The 26,715-nt window shown below is 43.7% G+C and overlaps 1 protein-coding gene across 25 annotated transcripts in view; it reads right to left on the reverse strand.

Annotated features, from left to right (window-relative positions):
- R3hdm2 (R3H domain containing 2) overlaps nt 1–26,715 on the reverse strand; it is a 125,848-nt gene that overhangs the window by 46,132 nt on the left and 53,001 nt on the right. For 16 of the 25 annotated variants that reach the window (XM_076554109.1, XM_076554097.1, XM_076554105.1 and 13 more), the window contains 2 exons: nt 8,220–8,419; nt 259–300 (listed from right to left, as the gene is read on the reverse strand). In XM_076554109.1, the coding sequence (XP_076410224.1) occupies nt 259–300; nt 8,220–8,384 (207 nt within the window). In that variant the 5' untranslated portion in view covers nt 8,385–8,419. Of the gene's footprint in view, nt 1–258; nt 301–8,219; nt 8,420–20,436; nt 20,486–20,599; nt 20,931–21,380; nt 21,450–26,715 lie in introns of those variants that run through there. The other 9 variants (XM_076554102.1, XM_042263145.2, XM_076554103.1 and 6 more) reach the window with 8 other exon arrangements.

Here is a 26,715-nt window from a genome sequence, read left to right on the forward strand (position 1 = left end):
AAGCAGATCTCTGTGAGTTCGAGGCCAGCCTGGTCTACAGAGTGAGTTTCAGAACAGCCAGGGCTACACAGAGAAACCCTGTCTCATAAAACAAACAAAAAAGTGCATGCAACTATGTTCACAGTGTGTGATGGATATTCATAACTGAGATATAAAAGGCAGGCAAGAAAGCTTTGCCTATATGTAATTTGAGTAATCCAGACACCACTAACACTCATTTATGAAATGTGTACCAAATGAAGTCAGAAAAGCTCTCACCTTGGCTCTTTTCCTGGCATGACCATGGCCTGATGTCCGTCTCTGTTAGAAAAGGATTAAAAAATAGGGAAGGTGGGGGAAATCAATACTTACAAGTAATCCATGTTAACAACAACAACAGCACACTAATTATGAACTGGTTTTAACGCCATCACACTATGGTGAAAATCACTTGGTATGGTTGTTGCTCAATTCCAACTCCAGCAACTCTTTTTTTCCTTTTAAAGATTTGTTTATTTATTATGTATACAGAGGAGGGTGCCAGATCTCATTACAGATGGCTGTGAGCCACCATGTGGGTGCTGGGAATTGAACTCAGGACCTCTGGAAGAGCAGCCAGTGCCCTTAACCACTGAGCCATCTCTCCAGCCCCTCCAGCAACTCTTACACAGAATGGATCCTGTACTTTCAAAGCACCATTCACTATGAAACAATAAGATAATAATTTACATATTGATAAAAGTGTTAAAGAAATCATGGAATCCTCTCCTGACGGTACGCCCTGCCAGAGCATGAAGTACTTTTTCTTATAAACTTGCTCATAGAAGTCCATTTAATCCATAACAGAAATGAAGTATGGTTCCTCATTTTGAGACAGGGTCTGTGTATCTGAGGCTGGCCTTGAACTGCTGCATCCATTGCCACGCCTGGCTTATGCAGTACTGGAGATCACACTCAGGCCTGTGCACACACTAGTCGGGCACTCTACTAAGTAAGCTACGTCCCTAGACCTCCCTCCATTTCTTTTCGACAGGGCCTCACTAGGTAGTTCAGGCTACCCCTGAATCTGCAACCCTCCTGCCTCAACCTCCAAGCACTGGAATTATAGGTGTGGGCAACTCTACCAGGTATAGTAACATTTTTATTCCTTACGATGTTTTAATTTTATGTTTTAGGTGTGGACCTGGTGTGCATGGACACTAGGAATGGAAACTGCAGACATTTGTGGGCTGCCATGTGGGTTCTGAGACTCAAACCTGGGTCCTAGAAGATCAGCCTGTGCTCTTAACTGCTAAGCTGTCTGTCTCTCCAGCCCCAATAACTTTTTTTAAATTGTGTGTGTGTGTGTGTGTGTGTGTGTATGTGTGTGTGCGCGCGAGCGTCTGAACGAGGGCATGTATTGGCAGTACATGGGCAACTTGAGGAGCTGTTTGTGTCCTGCCACCATACGTACCTGTCCCATGAGCCTGCTGAGCCATCTCCTGACCCCATAACATATTCACAGGACAACACATCTAGAGTTCCAATTTGATAGACCTAGAACATCTGTCCCTACAGCTGCAGAAATGCAATAGAGAGTCTTCCTTCCAAATGTACCCCCCTGCCTCATTTTTGGTTTATTTTTATGAGACAGGGTCTCTAAATGGTCCTGGCTGTCCTAGAACTCACCATGTAGACTAAGGTGGAATAAACTCAGATATCCACCTGCCTCTGCCTCCTGAGCAATGAATGCTTCACTTCTGAAACAAGACAATTCTCCTAGTTCTAAGCTTCCCCGTGGTGCTCTCCTAGGCTCTAAGACAGGATGAAAACGAAGAGCTCCAGAACAAAGCGGAGAGAACGTGGACACCGGGCATGGCATCAGCTGAGGAAGGCTGCGGCTGGAGGCAGGTGCGGGCAAACAACGAGGCACTCGCTAACATTCTGAGCACGTGAGAAGTCATGGCGGGGCTCTGAGGAGGAGTTAGGGTCAAGAGAAAACTGAAGCTGGAGGATGGGGGAGGCCAGACAAGACAGGCAGAACATCAGCATGGTCTTGGCCTTCCCTTTGTCCTCTTGACAAGGTAAACAAACAACTCTGCCACAGTACAAAATGGAGACACAGGAAGGTGGATGGCAAAGGGTAAGAAAGACCTGCTGCAATGAGAGATGGTTAGTCCAAAAATATGGAGCAGTACTTTTCAGTGCCTTTTCAAACAGATAATACACCAATGGCACAAACATTCAGAAGGTATAGCAGAGTGAGACAGTGAGCATTTGTCCCACAATACTTGACCAGGTTCCTTCCTAAATAGTCTATCAGTACTGAGTTTCTTTTAAATTTATCTATAGACTTTTATGTGTATAAGCTTACTATAAATATATACATATAATATATAAAATCAACTATATACACTACTCTGAACTTTACAATTAAACTAATTTTCACAGGTATCATTCCAGAGAGTGAGAGTGAGTGAGTGAGTGAGAGTGAGTGTGTGTGTGTGTGTGTGTGTGTGTGTGTGTGTGTGTGTGTGTGTGTAACTGATACACGTTGTGTGGCCAGGCTGCAGTCTATCTTTACAGCCCTTTCATTATCAACGCCGTCGGGATGCTCCTACGTTTTACTGGCATCAACCAGTGACTGTGCCACTGAGTTTACCTGTTAGCACAGGAGATCTATGGTCCATCTGACACTCTTTACCAAGTACTGCTAAACTGCCCTTCCATATACATAAACACCTGTCTCTACTAATAATGTATGAATCTGCTTACTCCTCATAATGGATAATTTTCACTGAACAGCAACCCCAGGTTAAAGCCTAACATGTTATCAGGTACCAGGCAGAGAAGGCATATACACAATCATGCTTTCCTCAAACTTTTCAACTCTCATTTATAATTGGGACAAGGAAACAGACAATACTGAAGCACAGAATGCCAGTCACAATGGCTGGAGTTAAAGTCATCATGATGGAGAATGAGACCTAGCCTCAGGCAGTAAGATACACAGAAAACTTAAGAGAATTAATATAATCAGTTCCTTATTTCACATTTTTCTAAGCAGCAGAATAGATGAACCCAAAGGGATTATAAATATAAAGGCAGACAGTCCAATCAGGAGGCCAGTGGGGGACCTGCCCCCACTTTTCCCCCAGGGTACTCTTGAGCAGGGAGAAGCGAGAAATATTTAGATAGAAATATAGAGGAGAGAGACAGTTAGAAACACAGAACAGCCTCGGGAGGGCCTGGGTCAAAACCCACCAGCCCCTTCTGTCTCTAATAAAGGGCTTTTAAAGGAATGCCAAGGGGTGGAACAAAAGACCTCCCCCTTGCACAGCCAAGTGCAGACCCTTCCAACCACCTGGTGACCACACACACGTGGTCAGTCCATCCCCTAATGCAGCCCTGCTGTGTGAAGCAAGCTCACATCTCACTAGGACACCTCTGTGGACCCTGACAGAGGCCACACTCAGCTGGTTATTGATATGGCACACTTGAGTTCAGTATGTGCTAACATGGTAGTTCGTAGCGCAAATCCTAATTGGTCTTAGTAATAAAAACATGGAGCCAGAGGATCAGCGTAAATGCAGAAAGATCAGAGAGACAAAGGAGCAAGCAACAGCTACCTCTTACCTCGCCAATTCCTCAGCCTGAAAGGGCCAAGCTCCTGTCTCCGCCCAGCCATATCACTTCCTGTTTCCTCCTCCCTAGTGCTGGGATTAAAGGTGTGTCCCTCCTAAATACTGGGTTCAAAGGCATGAGATCCCAAGTGCTGAGATTAAAGGTGTGTGCCACCACTGCCTGGCCTCTGTGGTTAACTAGTGGCCAGCTCTGCACTCTCATCTCCAGAAAAGCTTTATTTGTTAGAGCACAAACAAAATACCACCACAGTAGCTTGCCCACCAAATCTCCTGTAAAATCTGTTCTACACCCCGATAACCAATTCCCAAAAGACATGTCACATGGCCAGAGGAAATAAGCTTCCTCGCTTTCTAACTTTTCAACTCCAACTAGAACAGGTCCTTCTCTGACAGCACCAGTAGATCCCTGGGAAGACTGCAGAAGAAAGAAGGAAGAGAGGAAGATAAAACAGAATTTTCATTGTTGTGGACAGACGGCATCCCAGGGAACTCTAAGGGATCCAAAGACTTTGTAAAGGAACAAGAGCTCCAACAGAAGGCAGCAGCCCCACCTCCTCTGCGGGAGCAAAAGGGGTCAGGTGAGAGGAGCGTCTTCTCCAACCTGACCTACAAACTATCTATACAACGAGATACAGGTAGTTTTAACCAGATGAGCGCCTCATAGGAAATATAAAACCTAACATGTTGTTTCTTTACTGTCTATCTTTAAGAAATATATACAACAGGAGTTCAAAAGATAATTGTCTCCTAAAAACAAATAACTTAGATTTAAAAGTTCATTTAATTATTATCTTTCATGTAATCTTGACAGCATATAATTAAGCACTCATCACTTATCTGTCCCGAGTATTTAACATTCCTTCTTAGTATCAGGATGGGCGGGGAATGACAATTCACATGTACAAGAGAATGGAGAGCAAAGCATCCAGGACACAGATCCGACAAACTAAGAGGGCAGACAGTAGAGGAGTAGACAGATGGAGAACAAGTGTCTCAGGGAGCCGTCTGACTTTAATTCATCCCTTTATGTTGTTGTTGCTTTAATCTCTAAAGGAGGTAAGGCCTATGTGAATTAAGTTGTCTTGAAAAATTATGCTTCGAGTTTCTAGACCTTCCAAATTGACACTGCTCCCGGTTCTAATCTGGCTTTTGCTAGAGTTAATGTTCTACCTCCCAGGCTTATAATAAAGATCAGTCACACCGTGGGCATGAAACGAAAGAGTCACAGAAATGGAGCTTGTACAACCGAAGGGAACTACAGCAACCACAGAGAAAAGAACTCTCTAACAGGTACCTAGATATGGCCTAGAGTCTGGCCAAGCTGGGTGTGGTGCTACTACATGCAGAGGCAGGTGGACTGCTGTGAGTTCAAGGCCAGCCTGGTCTACAGAGCGAGTTCAAGGGCAGCCAGGGCTACACAGAGAAACCCTGTCTCGAAAAACCAAAAACAAATGAAAGAAAGGAGGGAGGGAGGAAATTAGGGAGGGGGGAGGGGAGGGGAGTAAAGAAGGAAGGAAGGCTCAGAGCCTTGCTAACTGGGCACCAAAAAACAGCCTGTGGGTCCTGTGGATTAAACACAAGCTTTGTAGCAAATGCCTCTAACCACTGAACCATCTCACCAACCTCTTATGGCTTATTACATGTGTTTATATGAAACTTGTGGTTGTGTTTAAGGCAGTATCGTATGTAGCCTGGGCTGGCCTGATCCTCCTGTCTACCCTCCAAATGTTAGGAACACAGGCATGTACTGTGTTCAGTTAGTAGTTGGTTTGAGACAGGGGCTCACTACGTGGGTCTCACAGGTCCTGGCTTGGCTGGAACTTACTATGTAGAGCAGGCTGGCCTTGAACTCAGAGATCTGCCTCCCTTGCTTCCTGCATGCTGTGACTAAAGGCCTGTGCCACCATGTCCAGCACCAGTGGGGCTGAAGACATGGCTCGGTGGTTAATAGTCCTGGCTGTTCTTCCAAAGGACCTGAACTCTGGTCCCAGCATCCACAGAGCAAGTGACTCACACTGTCTGTAATTCAAGTTCCTACCAGATCCAATACCATGGCTGCACACACATGGTGCACAGATACACACAGGCAGAACAACATACACATAAAATAAACCTGAAAACACAAAACCAAACCTGTAACTGGTGAGGCTGACGAGATGGGCTGACGGTTAAGAGTACTTGCTACTCTCGTAGAGGACCAAGACTCGAGTTTCCAGCATGCACATGAGGCTAACAACTATGTTTAACTCCAGTCCAACAGGACCCACCAATCTCTTTTGGCCTTTCAAGATACTGTACACACAACGTGGTACACAGGCACACAGAGACCAAACACTCACACACCTAGCTGTACCCACGTCTGTCTATCCAGACACCTATCTGGGTATCAAGATGGTCTGGGCATGGTAGCAGCACACAGCTGTAATCCTAGCACTCTGGGAGGTGAACTTCAAGCTTAGCCCTCAGTATATATCAAGTCAGAGGGTCAGCTTAAACAACATGAAATCCTGTCTCAAAAGCACTAAAAACAGGCACACGCCTTTAATTCCAGCACTCAGGAGGCAGAGGCAGATGGATCTCTCTATGTTTGAGGCCAGACAGATCTACAGAGTGAGTTTCAGGACAGCCAGGGCTATACAGAGAAACCCTGTCCAAAAAACAAAACCAAACAAACAAAAAAACCAACACTAAAAATAAATAAGCAAATAAATCAAAAAAGCAAGAGCAGGCTGTCCCTCGTGCTTAGTGGACTACAGCTACCCCAAGGTCTGGCCTAGGACAGTGCATTGTGTATCTCAGTGGGGGGCTTGCTTTTCAGTTGCAAATCTGAGCTTCAGAGTAATTAATTAACTGGTGGAGAAAACACCTGTATCTCTTCTCATTGCTTGGAGATGCTGCCAGAGAGGCAAAGGGCCCCTCCCCTTGGGATAGCAGTGGTTCTCAACCTCTGGGTCACAACCCCTGTGGGGGACACATATCAGATATTTACATTACTATTCCTAACAGTAGCAAAATTACAGTTATGAAGCAGCAACGAAATCATTTTGTGGTTGGGATCATCACATGAGGAACTGTATTAAAGGGTCTCAGCGTTAGGAAGGTTGAGAGGCACTAAAACAGAGGATGCCATGTTGATAAAGGAGCTGGAGGACCATGGGCTCTGCCAGCTTAAGCCCTCTCCCACATGCCCGTCCATACGTGTCCCCTTCTTCCCTCCAGGTTCCTAGCACAGAGCTCAGTGTGCCTTTGATGGAAGACAGCTTAGCAGCCAGGACCCAGCCAGGCTTCAGACAGCACCAAAGGGCAGGAAAATGCTCTCCAACTGCACCAAGGCAGGTGTGCTGCTCCCAACATGTGCTCTGCTGTCTACAGCAGGGAGCCAAACTAACGCCTGCTACTTGGTTGTAAGCACAGAACTCGGACTAGAGGAGGTTTCCCTGTGGATCCTAGAAGAGAAGAATGGGTTTGCCTGACACGGCTCGGAAACAGACACTGTTTTTGTTCAAAACACTCTGAAGTCTGTCTTGAAGTAAGAGGATGCTGTTCTGACCATTTCACATTTTTGTACCCATATGTAAAGTTTATGGTTGGTAATGTTACTCGGTCTTAAGTCACTTTAGAATCTATTCCTTTTCTGTGTGCAAGGAAGCAATCTAAATTATATTAAGATAAGTATCAACGATATGACTCAAGAAAGCTGTGGCGCTTCCTCTTGTACAATACAGACTAGAATTAGAGGAAAATGCAGCAAACAGAGTAAGAGCCAGTGAACTCAGGTCCAAACAGATTCAGGATTTCGTTGTATTCTTTTGACTTTATCATGGACTCTGTGACTATACGCGGTGGTTTTTCTTTTCTTTCTGAGAGGCAGGGTTTCAGGTATCCTGGCCCTGAACTTGCTATATAGCCAAGAATGACCCTGAACTTTTGATTTTTCTGCTTCACTTCCTAAGGGACTGTTAAGTTGTCACAGTGGGCACCAGCTGTCAACCTGACCTGGACCTAGAGTCACTGGGAAGAGGTACATCAATGAATAATTACCTTAATCAGACTGACCTGTGGCCATGTCTGTGAGGCATTTTCTTTTCTTCTTCTTCTTTTTCTTTTTTGTTTTTGTTTGTTTTGTGTTTGTTTTTTTAAGACAGGATTTCACCCTGGCTGTCCTAAAACTCTCTATGTAGAGCATACTGGCCTCAAACTCAAAAGAGCCACCTTGCCTCTGCCTGTGAATGAAGGCTGGGGTTAAAGGTGTGCTAAATGATGCAGGCGGGCTCAGCCCACTGGAGACGGTGCCGCCATCCCTAGGCTGGGAGGCCTGGGTACGTAAGAGTGACAGCTGAAAGGGCCCAGGAAGCAGCCTTCTTCCACACTGCAAGGATTCTGCTTGAGCTCTTGCTCTGCCTCCCTCGACAATAAACTGTACCTGTACGCTGGAATAAACCCTTGCCTTCCCACTGCTTCTGCCCAGCGTCACCACAACAGAAAGCAGACGAGGACACCAAAGTGCGTGACTGTGCCTGGCTCTGGGTTCAGTTCCTGGAGGGCTCAAGCTGAGGAGCGCCCATGTGAGAAACCGTCACGTTAAAGGACTGTGAGCACAACACACTTGATCCTTACCTGTGTCTCCTGGCGTGAACCAGTGTCTTCCCCCTCTTTCTCAACTTCTTCCTTACTTGGAGTTTTAGATATAAATTTGTTTTTGTTTACAGATTCTTCCACCAGTTTTTTTTCTGATTCTTTCATTATTTCCAGAGTCTCCTGAGTAGTGTTACTGTTAGACATGTTCTACAGTGAAATACAGCAGCTCCTATGGGTTCCTGAAGAAACACCAAAGGCAACAAATGAGAGATACAGCTACACACACACACACACACACACACACACACACACACACACACACACACAGAGTCAGCAGTTTACCTACAACCTAGAAAAAGCCCTCTGGTAAGTACCACCCTTGAATTTCTTTCTTTCTTTCATTCATTTATTTATTCATTCATTTATTTATCATCCAAATAATTTTATCTATCTATCTATCTATCTATCTATCTATCTATCTATCTATCTATCTATCTATCTATCTAGTTTTTTTGAGACAGGGTTTCTCTTTGGCCCTGGCTGTCCTGTAACTCACTATGGAGACCAGGCTAATCTCAAACTCACAGAGATCCTCCTGCCACTGCCTCTGAATGCTGGGTTTAAAAGCATGCACTAACCACACCCGGCTTTCTTTTCTTTTTAAACTTTATTGTAGTAAAACTGATATGTAATATACTACATATCTAACTAATTACATTTGGTATTTAGAGATAGGGTCTTCTATGTAGTTCCGGTTACAAGTATGCGCTATCATGCCTGGCTACCTATGTAATTTGAAATGTATCATTTGATGACTTGTAATATCAACGTCCTTGTGAAGCCGTCATTACAACTGAGCCAGTGAGCACATTTATTACTCTTCGCATCCCTTCATAGCTCTCCCTCCACCACCCCTAGCCAGGTCTGGTTTGCCTTCCATCACTTCAAATCCATCTGTATTTTCTAGATACTGGTGATCTGTGGACCAAACCCAAACCTCACTAGTGTTAAGCACACATTCCATCACTGAGCAACATCAACAGCCTCATGCATTTTCTAGAATTTCATAGAAATGAAATCACATCGTCTAGGCAATTTTCCTCAGCATAATTATTTTGAGATTTACCCGAGTTCAGTTCTAAAGACATTTATTTAGGAGGAGTTCTGAGTACTCTTGGCACTTTATGTGCTGTTACCTACAGAAACCCACCCCTCCTATTTTCTTTATGTACTTGTTACCTACAGAAACCCACCCCTCCTATTTTCTTTATGTGCTGTTACCTACAGAAACCCGCCACTCCTATTTTCAGCTATATTATTTAAATCACTAGATTCTTTCTAGAGAGAAGAAAAATGTATCATAAAGCTCTATTCATCACGAGAAACACCATTCTTTAACAAAAGGGAGAACTCCCATAGCTATTATAAACCACAAAAATGATTATCAGCTTCAAGATACATACTATCAACAAGCAGCTAGATTATACAACGGTACAGCATCTTACATTCTTTTAAGCAGTTGAAAGTACACAGGAAGAGAAGAACTTTCTTTCTTTGTCTTTTTCTTTTTTTGGTTTTTTGAGACAGGGTTTCTCCGCGTAGCTTTACGCCTTTCCTGGATCTCACTCTGTAGACCAGGCTGGCCTCGAACTCACAAAGATCCACCTGACTCTGCCTCCTGAGTGCTGGGATTAAAGGCGTGCGCCACCACCGCCCGGCTGAGAAGAACTTTCTAGCCATCTGTCCTCCAAAAAGATTGAGTATCTTCCTGGAGTAGGAGAAAATCTCAGCTTTGCTATTCACTATTGGGTTCAGACAATCTACCGCCTCCCGCCAATGACACAGATTATATGTGACTAGGGTAGCTTCTTATTGTAACTTACTGTCATCACCTGGGAAAGATCGGATTTCTACAGATTCCCAAAGTGATCTAAGATGATTCTCTACTGACAGATCCACATCTTTAGCTGTGAGGTCAAACTCACTCAGCTCCAAGAATGTTCATAAATGCTACTTCTTACAGGGATTACTGAGTATACTTCAATACTGAATACTTTTCTTTTTTCCCTTAATCCAATCACATGTATTCCTAGTATGGTTTTACAATCTGAGCTAAAAAACCAAATGGTTAGCAATGCTTCCAGAAAGTTGTCAGTCAGACATTTTTGTATCCTTCCTTCAAATCAATTTAAAGGGTCAGCCCCAAAGGCTCCGAGCAGCACAGCAGCCTCATCCAATACAAGCTGAACGGCCTGAAAGATGAACACTGTTTGCCTGGTAGTAGCTCCTGAGCAGCTGTTAGAGCCAGGACAGTCTCTCTCATGCTGAACATAGTGGTACACACCTATAATCCCAGCACTTGGGAGGCAGAGACCAGCCTGGTCTACAGAGCTGGTTTCAGAACCGTCAGGACTACACAGAGAGACCCTGTCTCAAAAAAGAAAGAAATGGTTGACAGCTGGGCACTACCTGGGAGGCTGGAGGAGGAGGGGAGGAAGGGACTGTATACGGTCACACCACCTTGAATGTACCCAATGCCATCAAGATGGGAGAAATAAAATACTGTTCTATATATACTGATTAACTGATGTAGTGTTACAGGCTTCTATGGAAAGAGTTATAACCCACAAAGTGCTTTAAAAAAAAAAAGATTTATTTATTTATTTATTATGTATACAGAAGAGGGCGCCAGATCTCATTACAGATGGTTGTGAGCCACCATGTGGGTGCTGGGAATTGAACTCAGGACCCCTGGAAGAGCAGTCGGTGCTCTTAATCACTGAGCCATCTCTCCAGCCCAACAAGGTGTTTTTATCATTGGCTGTATATGAGATTTTATCTGTTTATATCATGTCATGTTTATACATGATTAGCTCTGCAATTTTTAAAGTGTGTGTGTGTGTGTGTGTGTGTGTGTGTGTGTGTCATAGCAGGTGGTGAAGGTCAGAGGATAACTTGTAGGAGTTGGTTCTCTCCTTTCATCATGTGGAGTTCACTGCTGGAAAGCAGGTCGTCGCCGTCATTGCCGTGCCGAGCAGAAAGTGCTTTTTCCTACAGAGCCTGCTGAACCACCCTGCTGGCCCTCGTGAGCTTATGTGTTACCCTGTCCTGTAAAGGAAGCCAAGTATCGATTTCCTCTCAAGCACTAGTGACGCTCAGCAGACAGGGCTCGGAGTAGGCTCACTCCCCCACAAAGTCAGGGTTTTACCTTCAACTACAGACCACTCCTTCCGGGAAGACCTCCCTAACTTGCTCCTGTGGGCCCTAGTTTAGCTTTCTATGCCAGCTACAAAAACAAGCACAAGTGCCGGGCGGTGGTGGCGCTCGCCTTTATCCCAGCACTCTGGAGGCAGAGACAGGCAGATCTCTGTGAGTCTGAGGGTAGCCTGGTCTACAGAGTGAATTCCAGGACAGCCAGGACTGTTTCACAGAGAAACCCTGTCTCGGAAAAACAAAAACAAACAAAAAAACCACAAGAGTGAATAAATGAATTAAAGTAATTGAATTAAGTATTAAAACTGTAAATAGAATTTAATTCAAGATGGTTGTATATGTGAGCTCTAAGCTAGCCTGTGCTATAGAGAGAAACACTAGCTCATAGAATTAAAATAAATTGGCTGCAAACTAACTTTTGCACTTATTCTAATATCACAGTGTTTTCTCAAACTAAGAGAGGGATGTTTTTCTACAGCTCTCACTCAAGGGATTAATGACACTCCCATTCAAAACTTGCTTCTAAAAACTGTGTGAGCTAAATGACTTCCGTTTCGTGTGTTTATTTTATGCATATGGGTGAGTATTTTACCTGCATGTATGTCTGTGCATCATGTGTGTGCCTGATGCCTACAGAGACCAGAAGAGGCTGTGGATCCCTTGGAACAGGAGTTATGGAGGCTCTAAGATGCCATGTGGGTGCTGGATGTCAAACCTGGGACCTCTGAAAGAGCAACACGTGCTCTTAACTACTGTGGCATCTTTCCAGCTTCTGAGGGTGTACACCTTTAATCCCAGTTTAGGAGATGGTACAGAAGGATTAGACATTCAAGTCCAGCCTAAATTATTTAGGTATTTGAGGCCAATCTGGGATACATGAGCCCCTGACTTGAAATAAAGGTGAGGTTCAACCTCCAGGACTCACACGGCAGAAGGAGAAACCTGACTCCCAAAGGTTGACTTCTGACCTCCACGTGTGCGCTGTGGTACACACCAACTCTCCCGTACTATAAATAAAATCAAATTTAAAAATTATAGTAACTAGCTGGGCAATGGTGGTCCACACCTTTAATCCCAGCACTGGGAGGCAGAGACAGGCAGATCTCTGTGAGTTCGAGGCCAGCCTGGTCTACAGAGCGAGTTACAGGACAGCCAGAGCTACAGAGAGAGTTACAGGACAGCCAGAGCTACAGAGAGAAACCCTGTCTCCAAAAACCAAAAACCAAAACCAAACAAACCAACAACTTGTCACAAGCCCAGGTGGCTACAGAAGTGTAATTTACAAACAGGCGGCAGGGCGTCATCTCCCAGTCAAACCACACTGAAAATAGACTGTGGTATTTAGATTTAACAATTTTTGAGAAAAGCACCTTTTGTCACTCTTGAAATGTCTCATTTCATGGCTCTTCATTCGGTCAGTGTTAATGTAATAAATCACCAAATCAAGGAATTCTGCAAGGTTAAATGATGATGTGCTTCAAGTTCTGTCTGTTCACTGCACCTAGGTCAGCCAATCTGACTCAGGACTCCATGGCAAGTCTGTGTCACTAAGAGCTACAAAGTGAGCTCCCCCTCCATCTTACATACAAATAGTTTCCACAGACATTGCTGCAGACGCTATGAGAGAATGGTCCAAGCCGACGTGTAAGAAACACTGCCATTCTAGCGTCTTAAATTTTCAGTTTGGTACAGGAGTAGTCAATCTATGGGAGTAACTTACACTGATTTTTCCTCTGCTCAATTTCTGAAGAGAATTCTGAGAATCTGAAGGGTGGAAAACTGAGGTGAGGATAGTCTAAGTGAACAGTTGGTTCTCATTCTGGGATGAGATCTCGGCTTCAATCACAACACCAAAGCGAAAGGTTTAACCTAATCTTTTGTAAAGTTTCTCCTTTTTTGAAAGGTCTTAACAGGTATGGAATCTGACGTATCTCGAGCCTTTACAGTTCATATTTTCAAACACGGTTCTTACAGTCCTTAGTATTCTATTACATCTGTCATTGTCTCTGAATACCCTTCTACACCACCCTCCACTACTCTTAGGGGAAAAAACCAAAGCCAAAATAATATATTTGCTCTTCAAATTCCGTATGACTCCATTCCTCCTCCTTTACCTGCAAACATCCCTGAAGGGAAAAACAAAAACAAAAAAACCAAACAAACAAAAAGAAAACCGAACCAATCAAAAAAATCTACCTTACTGGGACACAGTTGTATTCTACCAATCACCTGCCATGTTACAGGATGCTGTAAACCAAAAATTGATAAAAATATCTCAGAGCACCAGCAACTTTGGGCTCTACCCTTTGCCTTTTGGTTCAAGAGAATGTTGAGAACTAGACAGAATCTAGTCAGGGTTAAAATTAGCTGGAGCTGTGCAGTGATGGTGCACATCTTTAATTCCAGCACTCAAGAGGCAGAGGCAGGTGGTTCTCTGTGAGTTGGAGGCCAGCCTGGTCTACAGAGTGAGTTCCAGGACAGCCAAGAAACAGAGAAACCTTGTCATGAAACAACAACACCACATTTATTTTAGTTTTAATTATGTGTGTGTGTGGGGGGGTACATATGTACTCCTGAGTGCAGGTGCTCTCAGAGGCCAGAAGAAATCATCTGATCTCTGGAACCAGAGTTTCGAGTGGCCGTGAGCTGCCAGACATGGATGCTCTGTGAGAGCAGCAACCTCTCTCCAGTCCCTACTTTACAAGTTTCTCAGCATAGACTCCAATAACATTAAGTACACCAATGTTGTTATACTGAGATACTATTGATGTGGGATATTTGATCCTACTATGACACTCTGAGACTGTTAATAAAGGTAACCTTGAATCAGAGGGTGGGGTCAACAACTAGCTGACCAGAATTAGCCATAGAGACTTTGGAGGTAAATTTAGCTCAGAAGCCCTACTGCATGTAAATATTAGATTGAGCCTTAAGAGCAAAGAGTCTGTATAATAAAGTTCATTCTCTATAAATTTACATCAGAAGCTGTGAACTGTCTTGTTTTGTTTTTGCCTTCTTTTTTTGAGACAGGGTCTCACTATATAGAACTGGCCAGCCTGGGGCTCACTACTGTAGACCAGATTGGCCTCAAACTTACACAGACCGGCTGCCTGTTTCAGCCTAAGTGCTGGGATTCAAGTGTGTGCCAACACCTAGGCACAAGGTGTGGATTTAAAAAAGGCTCTGGCATATCAATATAACAAGACCAGCAGTGTCTACTCTGATAACAGCTGACCACCAGTTCTCCTCCAAACTTCTTAGCAGGATGGATTTTCTCTGGCTGGCCGGGTCTCCCTGAGCATGAATTCTCCTACACCCTCTCCTTCCCAACCACACTCTTCCACACCCTCAATTCAGTCTAACACAAGGCTCTCAGCACAATGGCTAGTTCACCTACAGGCTTAAGCCAATCGGGCTCGAGTACCAGGTATAAAAGGACCCAGGCAGGAGGCCAGACTGAAGGAACTGCTTCTCTATCAATCAAACTCTGCTGCTGGCTCTTCTGCTGTCCTGGCTTGTCATTCTTCACCGTCTAAGACAAGAACCTGGGACCACTCAGAACAGCTCAGGTGGCTGCTGAGTTCCCACGCCCCTAGTTCTCTAGAATTAAGCCCACCTGAGCCAAGACCCCCACGGCACAAAAGATCTGAAGATAAATCAGAACAATGGTAGGAAACAAATAAAAGCTGGGCGTGGTAGCATGTGCCTGTAATCCCAACACTCTGGAGGCTAAAGCAGGGGGATGCCATGAGTTTGAGATCAGCCTGGGCTATATACGGAAACCCTGTCTGAGAACAAAACATAAAACAACAAAAACAAAAAGAAAGCAAAAAAACAAAGCAGACATGGTGGTACATACCTGATCTCAGGCCTTAGGAGGCTGAGATAAAAGATCTGGAATTTGAGGCCGGGGTGGCCTACATAGTGAATGTGAGGACCGTGTGGTACAGTTCTCTATGAAAACCAATATAACAAATCCAAATCAACCAAGAGATGAATGACGGTCAAGAAAGAAAAAGAGCTACTAATCTTTTCAGAGTGCATGTTCACAATTTGATCTTTGAGATCGAATTAAAAGGCACACACCTTTACTCCCAGCAATTGGGAGGCAGAGGCAGGTGTATCTCCAAGTCTGAGACCAGCCATGTCTACATAGTAAGTTCCAAGACAGTCAGAGCTACACAGAGAAAACCTGTCTTGAAAAACAAAACAAAAACAAACAACAAACAAAACAAAGAAACAAGGAAAAGATGCTGCTTCTGCCTCTGGAGTGCTGGAAGTAAAGGTGTGTGCCTCAGAACCTGGCCACGATACTTCAGAGGAGCAGCCCTGCCAATGCATGTCACATGAAATGTTTATAGCATCCTTACATTCTTTAGAAACTCACTCTTTTGTATGTGAGGGTTGGAATGCAGCTCACACAGCACCCCTAAGGCACTAGGTTTAATCCTCACACCACCCCAAAGGAGGAAGGCTGTTGAGACGACTCAGCAGATGAAAGTGCTCGCCATGCAAACCCCATCATCTAAATCCAATCGCCAGAAATCATAAAAAGCCACATGTGATGGCTCACATCTGTAACCCCAGTACTCTAGGGTAAATGGGAGACAGACAGGAGAACTCCCGAGAAGCTGTGGGCCAGCTGCCTACAATACAGTTCAGCAGAGTCAGAGAGATTGCCTCCCACAAAGTGGGAGAAGGAAACCAACTCCTCAAGAGTAGTCCAGACTTCCACACATGCTTCATGGCATTTGTACACATGAAATGCAGACACACACATGAAATGCAGACATACACACACACTTCATGGCATGCACACATGAAATGCAGACATACACACACACTTCATGGCATTTGCACACATGAAATGCAGACACACACACTTCATGGCATGCACACATGAAATGCAGACATACACACACACTTCATGGCATTTGCACACATGAAATGCAGACACACACACGCACTTCATAGTATGCACACATGAAATGCAGACACACACACACACTTCATGGCATGCACACATGAAATGCAGACATACACACACACTTCATGGCATGCACACATGAATGTAGACACACACATGCACACACACATAACCATACTTCAAGGCATGCACACATCACATGAATATAGACACACAGAGAGAGAAATAAATAAGTTTCTAAGTAATATGAAAACACAAATGGCATAATCCTATTGAATTTCTAAATATGAATTATAATGGTTAATGCTAATTCCGTCTTTAAAGTGTAGGAATTGGGGGAGGTGATGGTTCAGCCAGTGAAGCATGAGGACCTGAGTCTGGATCCCGAGCACCCCTGTGAAGAGCTGGTGCCTACCATGGGAAGTAGAGACAGGAGGGGACAGGAGGGTCCCATGGGCTCACTGGTCAGCCGGTCTAGTCAAGCAGTGGGTTCCAGGGTCGGCGGGAGACTGTCCTGGTTAGCGTCAGTCCCCACTTGACAAGCCTAGAGTTGAGGGTTTCCACTGGGGGTTCGCCCAGACCAGCTTGACCAGTGAAAATTTGTCTTGACTGTAGACTGATGTCGGAGGGCCCAGGCCACGGAGGAGGGGCAGGGAGCACCATCTCTGCTAGCTAGCTCTGAGAACTAAGCTCAGCCCATTTCTACTCATCTACATGTCTCCACGTGTTCCGTGGCTTCACCTGTGTGCCATTCCATGACGCCCTGGACGGCGGGATGGCGTCTCCCTGCCTCTCCTTTCTCCTCTCACTGTCTCCCTTGGGTTTTCCCACCTGGCTCTTCCTGCCCTGCCATAGGCCAAATGGCTTTATTTATCAACCAGTCAGAGCAACACACATTCACAGCTTACAGAAAGACATCCCACAGCATTGTAGGCAGGTGGTCCCGGGCTACCTACAAAAGCTAGCTACCCACAAATAAGCCCAAGAGCTAGCTTGTGAGTGAGCCTGTACTCAGCATTCCCCATGGATCTGTTTCAAGTTCCTCCTACCTTGTGTCCCACTTTGGCTTTCCTTGATGATGGAATGTAAACTCTAAGATAAAATAAACCCTTTCCTCCTGTGCTGCTTTTAGGTCAGAGTGATTTATCACAGCAACAGAAAAGTAAAATGGAATGAAGACCCTGTCTTAAAAATAAAGTGGATAAGCCGGGCGGCGGTGGCGCACGCCTTTAATCCCAACACTTGGGAGGCAGAGCCAGGTGGATCTCTGTGAGTTCTAGGCCAGCCTGGTCTACAAAGCGAGATCCGGGACAGACACCAAAAGCTACACAGAGACACCCTGTCTCAAAAAAAAAAATAAATAAATAAATAAAAATAAAAAAAAAAAAGGTGGACAGCAACAGGAGGACATGCCAATCTGGACCTTTCGCTCCAAGGCATATGTGTGCGTCTGCACACTGGCACACATACACTACGCATAACACACACAAAGAAAAAAAAAACACTAAATAAAAAAGAGGGCTGGCAAGATGTCCCATCAGAAAAGGCACGTGGACCCACATGGTGGAAGGGAGGAGAGAACTGACTCCTACAACTTGTCCTGACCTCACATGTGCCACGGCACAGGTGTGAACACACACACATGCACACACAAGTACACAAAAATATTCTTAAAAAATTAAGATTTATGAACCTGGTGGGGGTGGCACACATCTTTAGTCCCAGCACTCAGAAGGCAGAGGCAGGCCGATCTCAGTTGGAGGCCAGCCTGGTCTACAGAGTGAGTTCCAGGATAGCCAGGGCTACACACAGAAACCCTGTCTTGAAGGGGAAAAAATATTTATTTATGAAAAAGCTCGGTGGTTAAGAAACTGGTTGCTCTCCCACATAACCAGGGTTCCAGTCCCAGCACCCACAAGACAGCTCACAAACGCCTGTAACCCCAACTACAGGCGATCAAACACCCTCCTCTGACCTCATCGAGCACTAGGCATGCATGAGATGCACGAATGCACAAGCAGGCAAAACACTCAGAGCACAATAAAACCGTCTTTTTAAAGATTAGGTTCGGAAAGAGGAGTGGGGAGGAAGAATTGTGTTACAATTATATTATAATCCCAAAAATAGTTTTTAAAAGGTTTATTTTATGTGTGAGTGTGTTGCCTGAACATATGTGCCTAGTATGCTTGGAGGTCAGAAGAGGGTGTCTGATCCCTGGAACTGGAGTTACAGACAGGTGTGAGCTGCCATGTGGGTGCTGGGACTTGAACCTGGGTCCTCTGCAATGGCAGCCAGTGCTCTCAACCCCTGTGCAATCTCTCTACCCCCATAAAATTTAAAATGTAATAAAAAAAAAAAACCGGGGGGAGGCATTTGGAGACAGGGTTTCTCTCTGTGTAGCCCTGGCTGTCCTGGAACTCAGTCTGTAGACCAGGCTGCCTCTGCCTCCTGAGTACTGTAACTAAAGGCATGCGCCGCCACCACCCGGCAAGAATGCCTTTCTTAAAGAGAAGCTAATAACAGACTATTAACAAAAAGGGGGAGCCAGGAAAAAGAAAGGCTAACAAAATTAAGTGTATTAACTTAGGGTTCAGAAATAGTCTCCTATCAACACAGCCAGATACAGTACACTGCCTGTAATCTCAGGACCTGAGAGGTGGAAGCAGGAGGATCAGGAACTCAAGGTCATTCTTGGCTATATGGCGAGTTTGAGGACAGGCCCACTGTGTGAGACTCTGTCTTAATTAAATAGGTGAAATCATACAAAACCAGTCAATGTTGCCAGGATATCCTTATAACAAATATCCCATTTTCAATTATGAAGTTATTGCTAAAAACCTTGTACAAAAGCTGCCCCTGATCTTTCCCTAATCCCCCAAAAGGAGAGAGTGAAAGAAAATGAAAGATAAAAAGGGAATTTTTCTAATACCTTTTTTCCTTGAGTATTAGAAAACAAAGACTTGATTAAAAAGAAGCCACTTTCAGTTGAAATAAAAAGGTCTTTTGCTAATTTTTTTTACCTGGAAATGACTGGACCATTAAGAAAACTCTGGGTGCAGTCCACCCACCCTACATCAAAGGAAAACCACGCTGACGGCGACCGTCATCATCTGATTTCACAGCAGTTCTGTCCCCTCCCAGGCTATTCCTGTTCTAGCTGCAGCCCGGGAACTGCTCCAGTGACGTCAGAGCGGTCTCCCAGCAACGGTTAAGGAGGGTTGTCCACCACAGGGGTTTCCTGAAAAGCTAAGGAGAAACGACCCACATATCTGCTGCAACGTCCAGATGCAAAGATGCAGAGGAACTGAGCTCAGCACCCTCACAACCCTGTCTCTATCTATAATAAATAGGTTATTCTCTTAGAAGGTTCTTCATTTACTCTAGATTTACCCTTTTCTCCCCTCACCCCACTTCTGTCTAAATAAAGTTAAATTGTTAGTTTGAAACATATATGGATATAATTACTGAGATACTGCAGAAAAAATGGAACTGTACAATCTAAGCTGAACAGCTGAAACTATTATTTTTTCACTTATTACAAAGAATTCAGAGTAAGTGGCAGTACAGAACAGAGAAAGAAATCAGGATAGAAAATAAACAGGCAGGTTCTTAAAGGTACAACTCCACATATGCTATCCAAATATACATATTTTACAGAAAGGTAACGCTTAGATTTTTCCAGGCTCGAGTCTACTCGAGTTCTTCAAATTGACCTCTGCCGGTAGCCCTTCAAAGATCAGCAGTATCCAAATGGAGTTCATAAAAGAAACTGGAAGCCCAAACACAAAACCCAAAATCAATGAGCTAGGACTGCTGCTCTCACACCTGGGCTCATACCTGGCAAGTCCTTTCTTAGCTTTGCTTTAGCTATACAGATTCAGACTGAATTTTACTCTGAACTACAGTGGCAAGGACTTTTATGTAACTCCCTATTTTGAGCTCTAGAAAACACAAAGTGATCAGGACCAGTATAAATAATAGAGAAAATAACCCCAAATTCCAAAACTCAGTTTACGTTCATGGTTTTGGGTTCTTAGCCCTCCCCCCACATGAGTTCTTTTTCTTTCTACATTTACAAATAGCAATTAGGTAAAATTCATCAGCATCAGCACTCACAGGGTTAATTCAAGCACCTTGCTTCAGCAATCCGGACTTTGGTCTAAGCCTGTTTTAAAAGAAACAGACACAATGGTAGCCCATCACTAAAACATCCCACTATAGCTTCAGCTCTATTCAGTGGTCCCAGTTATCACCATCAAGTCATAAAGGGAGAACGCACCGCTTCAGATCGATTTTTCTTCCTCCTTCTCTCCGTCCCCTCCCTCTCAGAAGAAAAAGACTGCAAACAAAATAATACGTCACTGGAGGTAGAGGGAATCCCATTCTGCACTCTTTAGAAACCAAAGCCAGCAAACAAAAACAAGCCAATTGTAAGAAACAAACAAGTCATCCAAAATTAGAAGTGGTGAAACCAGAGAAACTCATAACGACCTCAACACATCACACAGCATTTGTAGAAAAACGGTTTAGCAAATTACTCCCAGATGTTTATAATCACAAAAGCTCCCTAGATACGGAGAAGGCGACATATTTCTTCTTAACACATTTGAAGAGTAGGGGACGGTTACATAAAGACACAGGACACAGAGGCATATTCACCAGCAGGGCATGGGGACCTGGGCAATGACACAGTGAAGATATTTATAGGGGATTCCCTGCTTCCTGCAATGTGCGTCAACAGCATCACCAAAGAGAGGAGAAGAAATCACTGCGATTCTCATAAGCAAAATCTGAATGAAGCATTGCTTAAAAATAATTATGGAAGAGGTAGAATCTGCATACAGTAGAAGTTCTAGCAAACCTAATACTTAAAATCTTTTAAAGATAAAAAAATAGCCCTTGAAAATGTCCAGAATCCTTGAAAAATTTAATTTCTATAGTGTATACTGTACAGTTAAATCAACAATGATATTTTTAAAATGCCAGTTTTTGTCACCTCTTCCCTCCCAGCCTGTGAAGTCCAAGGACTTTGATTTAAAGAAAGATTATCCAACACTCACCCCAGATGGATCTGCAATTACACCAACAGCAAGCTCACATTATTAATGGAGACCTCATTGTAAGGATCTGTTCTGCCGGAATTTTGCCGGAAGAAATTCCTTCTGGGAAACCTGTGCCTCTTCCCCCGCCCACAGTCCCCAGCCGCCCCCCTTCACCCTTGAATGAAATGCTACTGATCCTTGTTGCCGCTTCTCCAGCAGGCCAAGTGCTGACAGCAGATCTGAAGCTGACCACAGCCCAGCTGTTTTAAAGGATGTCATCCAGAGCTCTGCTGACAGACAGACACAGACCGACCGACCAACGGACAGACCGAGACGTACACCCAGACAGACAGACAGACAGACAGACAGACAGACAGACACACACACACACACACACACACACACACACACACACACACACGAGCACCCCCCCACCTCTTCTTCTTGCTTTCATTCAAGTACTTCAGTGGCATGCCTGCCTCCACACTGCTCTGAGGACAGCTTTTAAAGATACAGCAGCAGCTCTTTGGCTGCATATGTTCAGCTGCCAGAATAGACTTTTTAGTGAAGAATAATGATTTGGGGATATGTAAAAAGTTCACCTTTAAATTTATCCTGCCTCTTTCTCACCTGCAAATAATTGAGGTCAAAGAAATGCTTTTTACTTAAAAGCTATGAGGCTCAACTTCAAAAATGTAAAACAAGGACCAAACCGAGTCAGAGAGAATTTTCTTCCCAGTGAGCTATATTTAGTAAAATCATTTATCACTGGGGGCAGAAGACAAGCAGCATGGCACCTAGTAGCTATCTGCTTCTCCTCCCATATCGGTCCCCAAAGACCAAGCGGAAAACTCTAACCATAAATGAGCAAATAAAGACGGCACCAGGTGGGGGAGGAAGGAGGAATCACATGGAAAGAACAAACATTAGATGAGGATAAATACATTAAAATAAAGGAATTAATTCAAAGGAGACTGAGGAAAGAGGGTAATGCGGAAGGATGGAGCATGCGCGGTGAGCCGCAAGGGGAGCTCACACCTGTAATTCCAACACAGGGAGGGAGACAGGAGGTGTGCTTTGAGTTCAAGGACAGCCTGGGCACAGCAAAAGACTGCTGCTGCTGCTGCTGCTGCTGCGACAGGGTCGCAATATATTTATATATAGCCTTGGCTGCCTGGAACTCACAGATCTCACCCTGCCTCTGCTTCCCAAGTGTTGGGATCAAAGGAGTGCTCCACCACACCCAGCAAAGACTCCATCTTGGGAGAAAAAAAAAAAAAAAAAAAAAAAGAAACAGCCGGGCGGTGGTGGCGCACGCCTTTAATCCCAGCACTTGGGAGGCAGAGCCAGGAGGATCTCTGTGAGCTCGAGGCCAGCCTGTGCTACCAAGTGAGCTCCAGGAAAGGCGCAAAGCTACGCAGAGAAACCCTGTCTCGAAAAACCAAAAAAAAAAAAAAAAAAAAAAAAGAAACAAAACAATCAAACAAACAAATAAAAACCCAGAACAGAACAAAACAAAACAAAAGAAATCCCCAGAAATCCCTGAACACCATTTCCATGGATCTACCCTGCCCTGGAGCTTCTAATTTAAGTTCAGCATGGTGGCTCACACTTATAATCCCAGTATTTTTGGAGAATGAAGCGGTTCATGGTCAGCCTGAGCTACAGAGACCCTATCTCAAAAAAATACAAATATATAAAGCAAGTATGGCTTTGGAGTAACAAACTTAAATGTGCCTTTCAGATTCTTTCTCCCTTTCCTCTTCGGGTCCCTTCCTGTTGTTCATAAGGACTGAATCCAGAACCTTGTGCATGCTAAGAATGCACTCTACCACTGAGCTGCATCTCCAGTCCTAGGTCCTAATTTTTAACTGCCTAAAGAAAAGTGGTAATAATATCTAATGCTGCAGGAGGCAATGGACCTTAGAGGTAGTTCAAGTTATGTAATAACAAAAAAATTACTATGGCTAAGGCCAAGGCAACCTGAGGAAACCAAGAGATGCTGTTAAAGAGATTAATCCAAGTCCAGCACTCGGGAGGCAGAGGCAGCAGATCTCTAAGTTCAAGGACAGCCTGGTCTACAGAGGAAGTTCCAGGACAGCCAAGGAGGAACCCTGTCTTAAAACACCAAAAAAAGACTCATCCATGGGACTCGAGAGACGGCTCAGTGGTTAAAAGCACTGGTTGCTCTTCCAGAGAGGCCTGGACTTAATTCCTAGCAGCACCCACATGGCACCTTATAGCCATCTGTAACTCCAGTCCTAAGGGATCCAACATGCTCTTCTGGTCTCTGAGGGGCACCAGGCAGGCATATAACACTGGCATGCATGCATACCAAATACCTATACATGTAAGATAAAAATTTTTAAAAAAACTCATCCATTCATTCAGACACGTATTTGTTGTATGCAATGTTTCTACTATGGGCCCTGGCACTATGATAAGCTCTATGGATATGACACAGATTTATTAAGATTCATACTAAAGACAAAAAGGCACTCTATCTTTTATTTTGAGTGACATGAGAAGCCATTAGGCAGTTGGAAGGCTCATAGGAAAACAGCCAAACAGATCATTGGAAGAAATTCTGCTTCTATACTTTCTGAGATAAAAGGCTACTTTAGTTTTTCAAAGGTGTGTGTGTGTGTGTGTGTGTGTGTGTGTCTCTGTCTGTCTGTCTGTCTGTCTGTGTCTGTGTCTGTCTTTCCTACCACCATGTGGGTCATGTGGCCGAGCTGAACCATCTCACCAGCAACTTCATTAGCAGATTCTAAGCAGATGAATGACATGTTCTGGACCTACATTTCTTTGTGGCCCCCAATTTTTGTTTGAAAAGTTTATACTATACAGAAAAAAAAAAAAAACAAAAAAAACACCACTAAAATAATCACCTAGATTCATACAAAAAGTAAATTTTCATGTAAATATGTAACTTAAAAATTTAAAATGTTCTCATAATAATTCATCATACTTCAGTATCTATCCCTAGCATATACAAAAAGGTCATTCTGAACTATTAAAAAAAAGCCACCAAAGCTGGATGTGGTGGCACAGGTCTTTAATCCCAGCATTTAGAAGACAGAGGTAGGCCGATCTCTGTGAGTTTGAGGCCAGCCAAGACTACATAGGGAGTTCCGGTACAGCCAGGGCTATATAGAGAGACCTTGTCTTGGAAGAAAGAAAGCAAGGAAGAAAGGAAGAAAAAAAGGAAGAAAGAAGAGAAAGAGAGAAAGAGAGGAAGAGAGAGGGAGGAACAGAGAGGGAGTGAGGGAGAGAGGAAGAAAGAAAGGGAAAAAAAGAGGAAAACTACCTAGAGAGTTCTTGATGGATTACTGGGTGGTCCACAGGAAAAGAAGATCTACAGAGCACTGGAGCCTTAACAACTGAAATGACTTCCTTTGGCTCAGGGGAGGGCTTTGTGTTTTGGAGACAGGATCTTAGCCTCACTATGTACCCAAGGCTGGTCTTGAACTCCTGCAAACCCCACCTTCTAAGTATTGGCATTGCAGGTGTGTGCTACTATGCCTGTTCCTGACATGACTGTGCAGTCACTACCTAAGAAGGCTGAACAGGACCTCCAGGATGATTTTAACTGTATCAAATGTTCATTAAAAGTCAACACTGACTTGAATATTTAAATAAAAATCCAGACCCTCTTAATATAATTATTCAAAATTCCAGGAAACAATCTAAAATTACTTCAATTTGCATCAAGACAAGACATGAACAATCAAAACATGAAGATGGACAGATATCAGAATTAATTATCTGACAATGACCTTTAGGCAGATATTATACAAATGTTTGAACAAGGTATAACAACACTCTTAACTGTTGAAAACACAGGCAGTTTCAGCAAAGAAATAGAATATATACAAAAATAAAATTGGAAACTTTAGAATCACAAACTATAACGACCAAAATACAGATAATTACTTGATGGGTTTAACAACAGACAGTAAAACAACATAATAAATTTAAAGGTCAATCAAAGATTAATGCATAATGTAAACAAAACACACACACACACACACACACACAAAACACATGACAAAATTGAAAACCAATCTATAATAAAAATGCTCATGAAGGAAAATGTCTTTAAAAGAAAAAAATAAACCCCCCAAAAGCAAGCTCTCACTAGGTGACTATAGCTAGTATGGAACTTTCTATGTAGATGAGGCTAGCCATGGACTCACAATGATCCTACTGCTTCTGCTTTCCAAGTCTTGGAATTACAAAGGAGTCACTGTGCCTGGCTTAAACTGTCCTGTTTTAATACAGTCAAGCAAACCTAAAGAATGAATGTTTCTCTGCTAGGCGACGGTGGCGCTCACCTTTAATCCCAACGCTCAGGAGGCAAAGGCAGGAAGATCTCTGTGAGTTTGAGGCTAGCCTGGTCTACAGACAGCATTCCAGGACAGCTAGGGCTACACAGAATGACCCTCTTTCAAGAAAAAAAAAAAAAAAAGAGCAGGGCACCTTTAATCCCAGCACTCAGGAGGCAGAGCCAGGTGGATCTCTGTGAGTTCGAGGCCAGTCTGGTCTACAGAGTGAGATCCAGGACAGACACCAAAACTACATAGAGAAACCCTTTCTCAAAAAACAAAAAACAAAAAACAAAAAAAAAAAAAAAAAAGAAAGAAAGAAGAGAAGAAGAGAAGAACGAATGCTTCTCCACTAGGATGAGAAAAGGCAAGGCTGCCCACGGTCACTCCCATTTGAGATCACAGTGGAAGTCCTAATCAATACAACAAGCCAGAAAAAGAAGCGAGGCGCAGAGTGTGTGTGTGTGGGGGGGGGGGACGGGACGGGACGGGACGACAACTGTTCCTATTTGCAGACAACAACTATATACACAGACAAGATCAAAAAGTCAAAAAACCAAAGCTAAACAAAACCAAAACACTTCTCAAACCAAACAATGTGTTTAGGTAGATCACCACAGGACATTAACACCGACAAATCAATCAAACAGCTATAAATTTAGCATAAACAATTAAAAAATAAAATTTACTTATGACTATGCTCCTCAAATTAAATGCTTGCATACTGAAAATCATAAATGGGAGATATCAACAACCCAAATAAATCAGAGTATGCACACAGACTGAAAGACAGCACAGTACAGCTGTCCACTGTACTCAAGCTGTCTATAGGTTTACAAATTCCATTCCATCCCAGCAGGATTTTTTGTAGATACAAACAAAAAAATTTCTAATGTTTATGTAGAAAGAGAAAATCAAAACAAAAAACCCCCAAGTTTTTAGATTTTGTGTGTGCGTGTGTGTGTGCGTGTGCGTGTGTGTTCACGGTACATAGGTCACATCAGAGACAATTTGCAGCAACTGTT

This window comes from Peromyscus maniculatus, chromosome 18 (assembly GCF_049852395.1).
Source record: "Peromyscus maniculatus bairdii isolate BWxNUB_F1_BW_parent chromosome 18, HU_Pman_BW_mat_3.1, whole genome shotgun sequence".
NCBI lineage: Eukaryota > Metazoa > Chordata > Mammalia > Rodentia > Cricetidae > Peromyscus > Peromyscus maniculatus.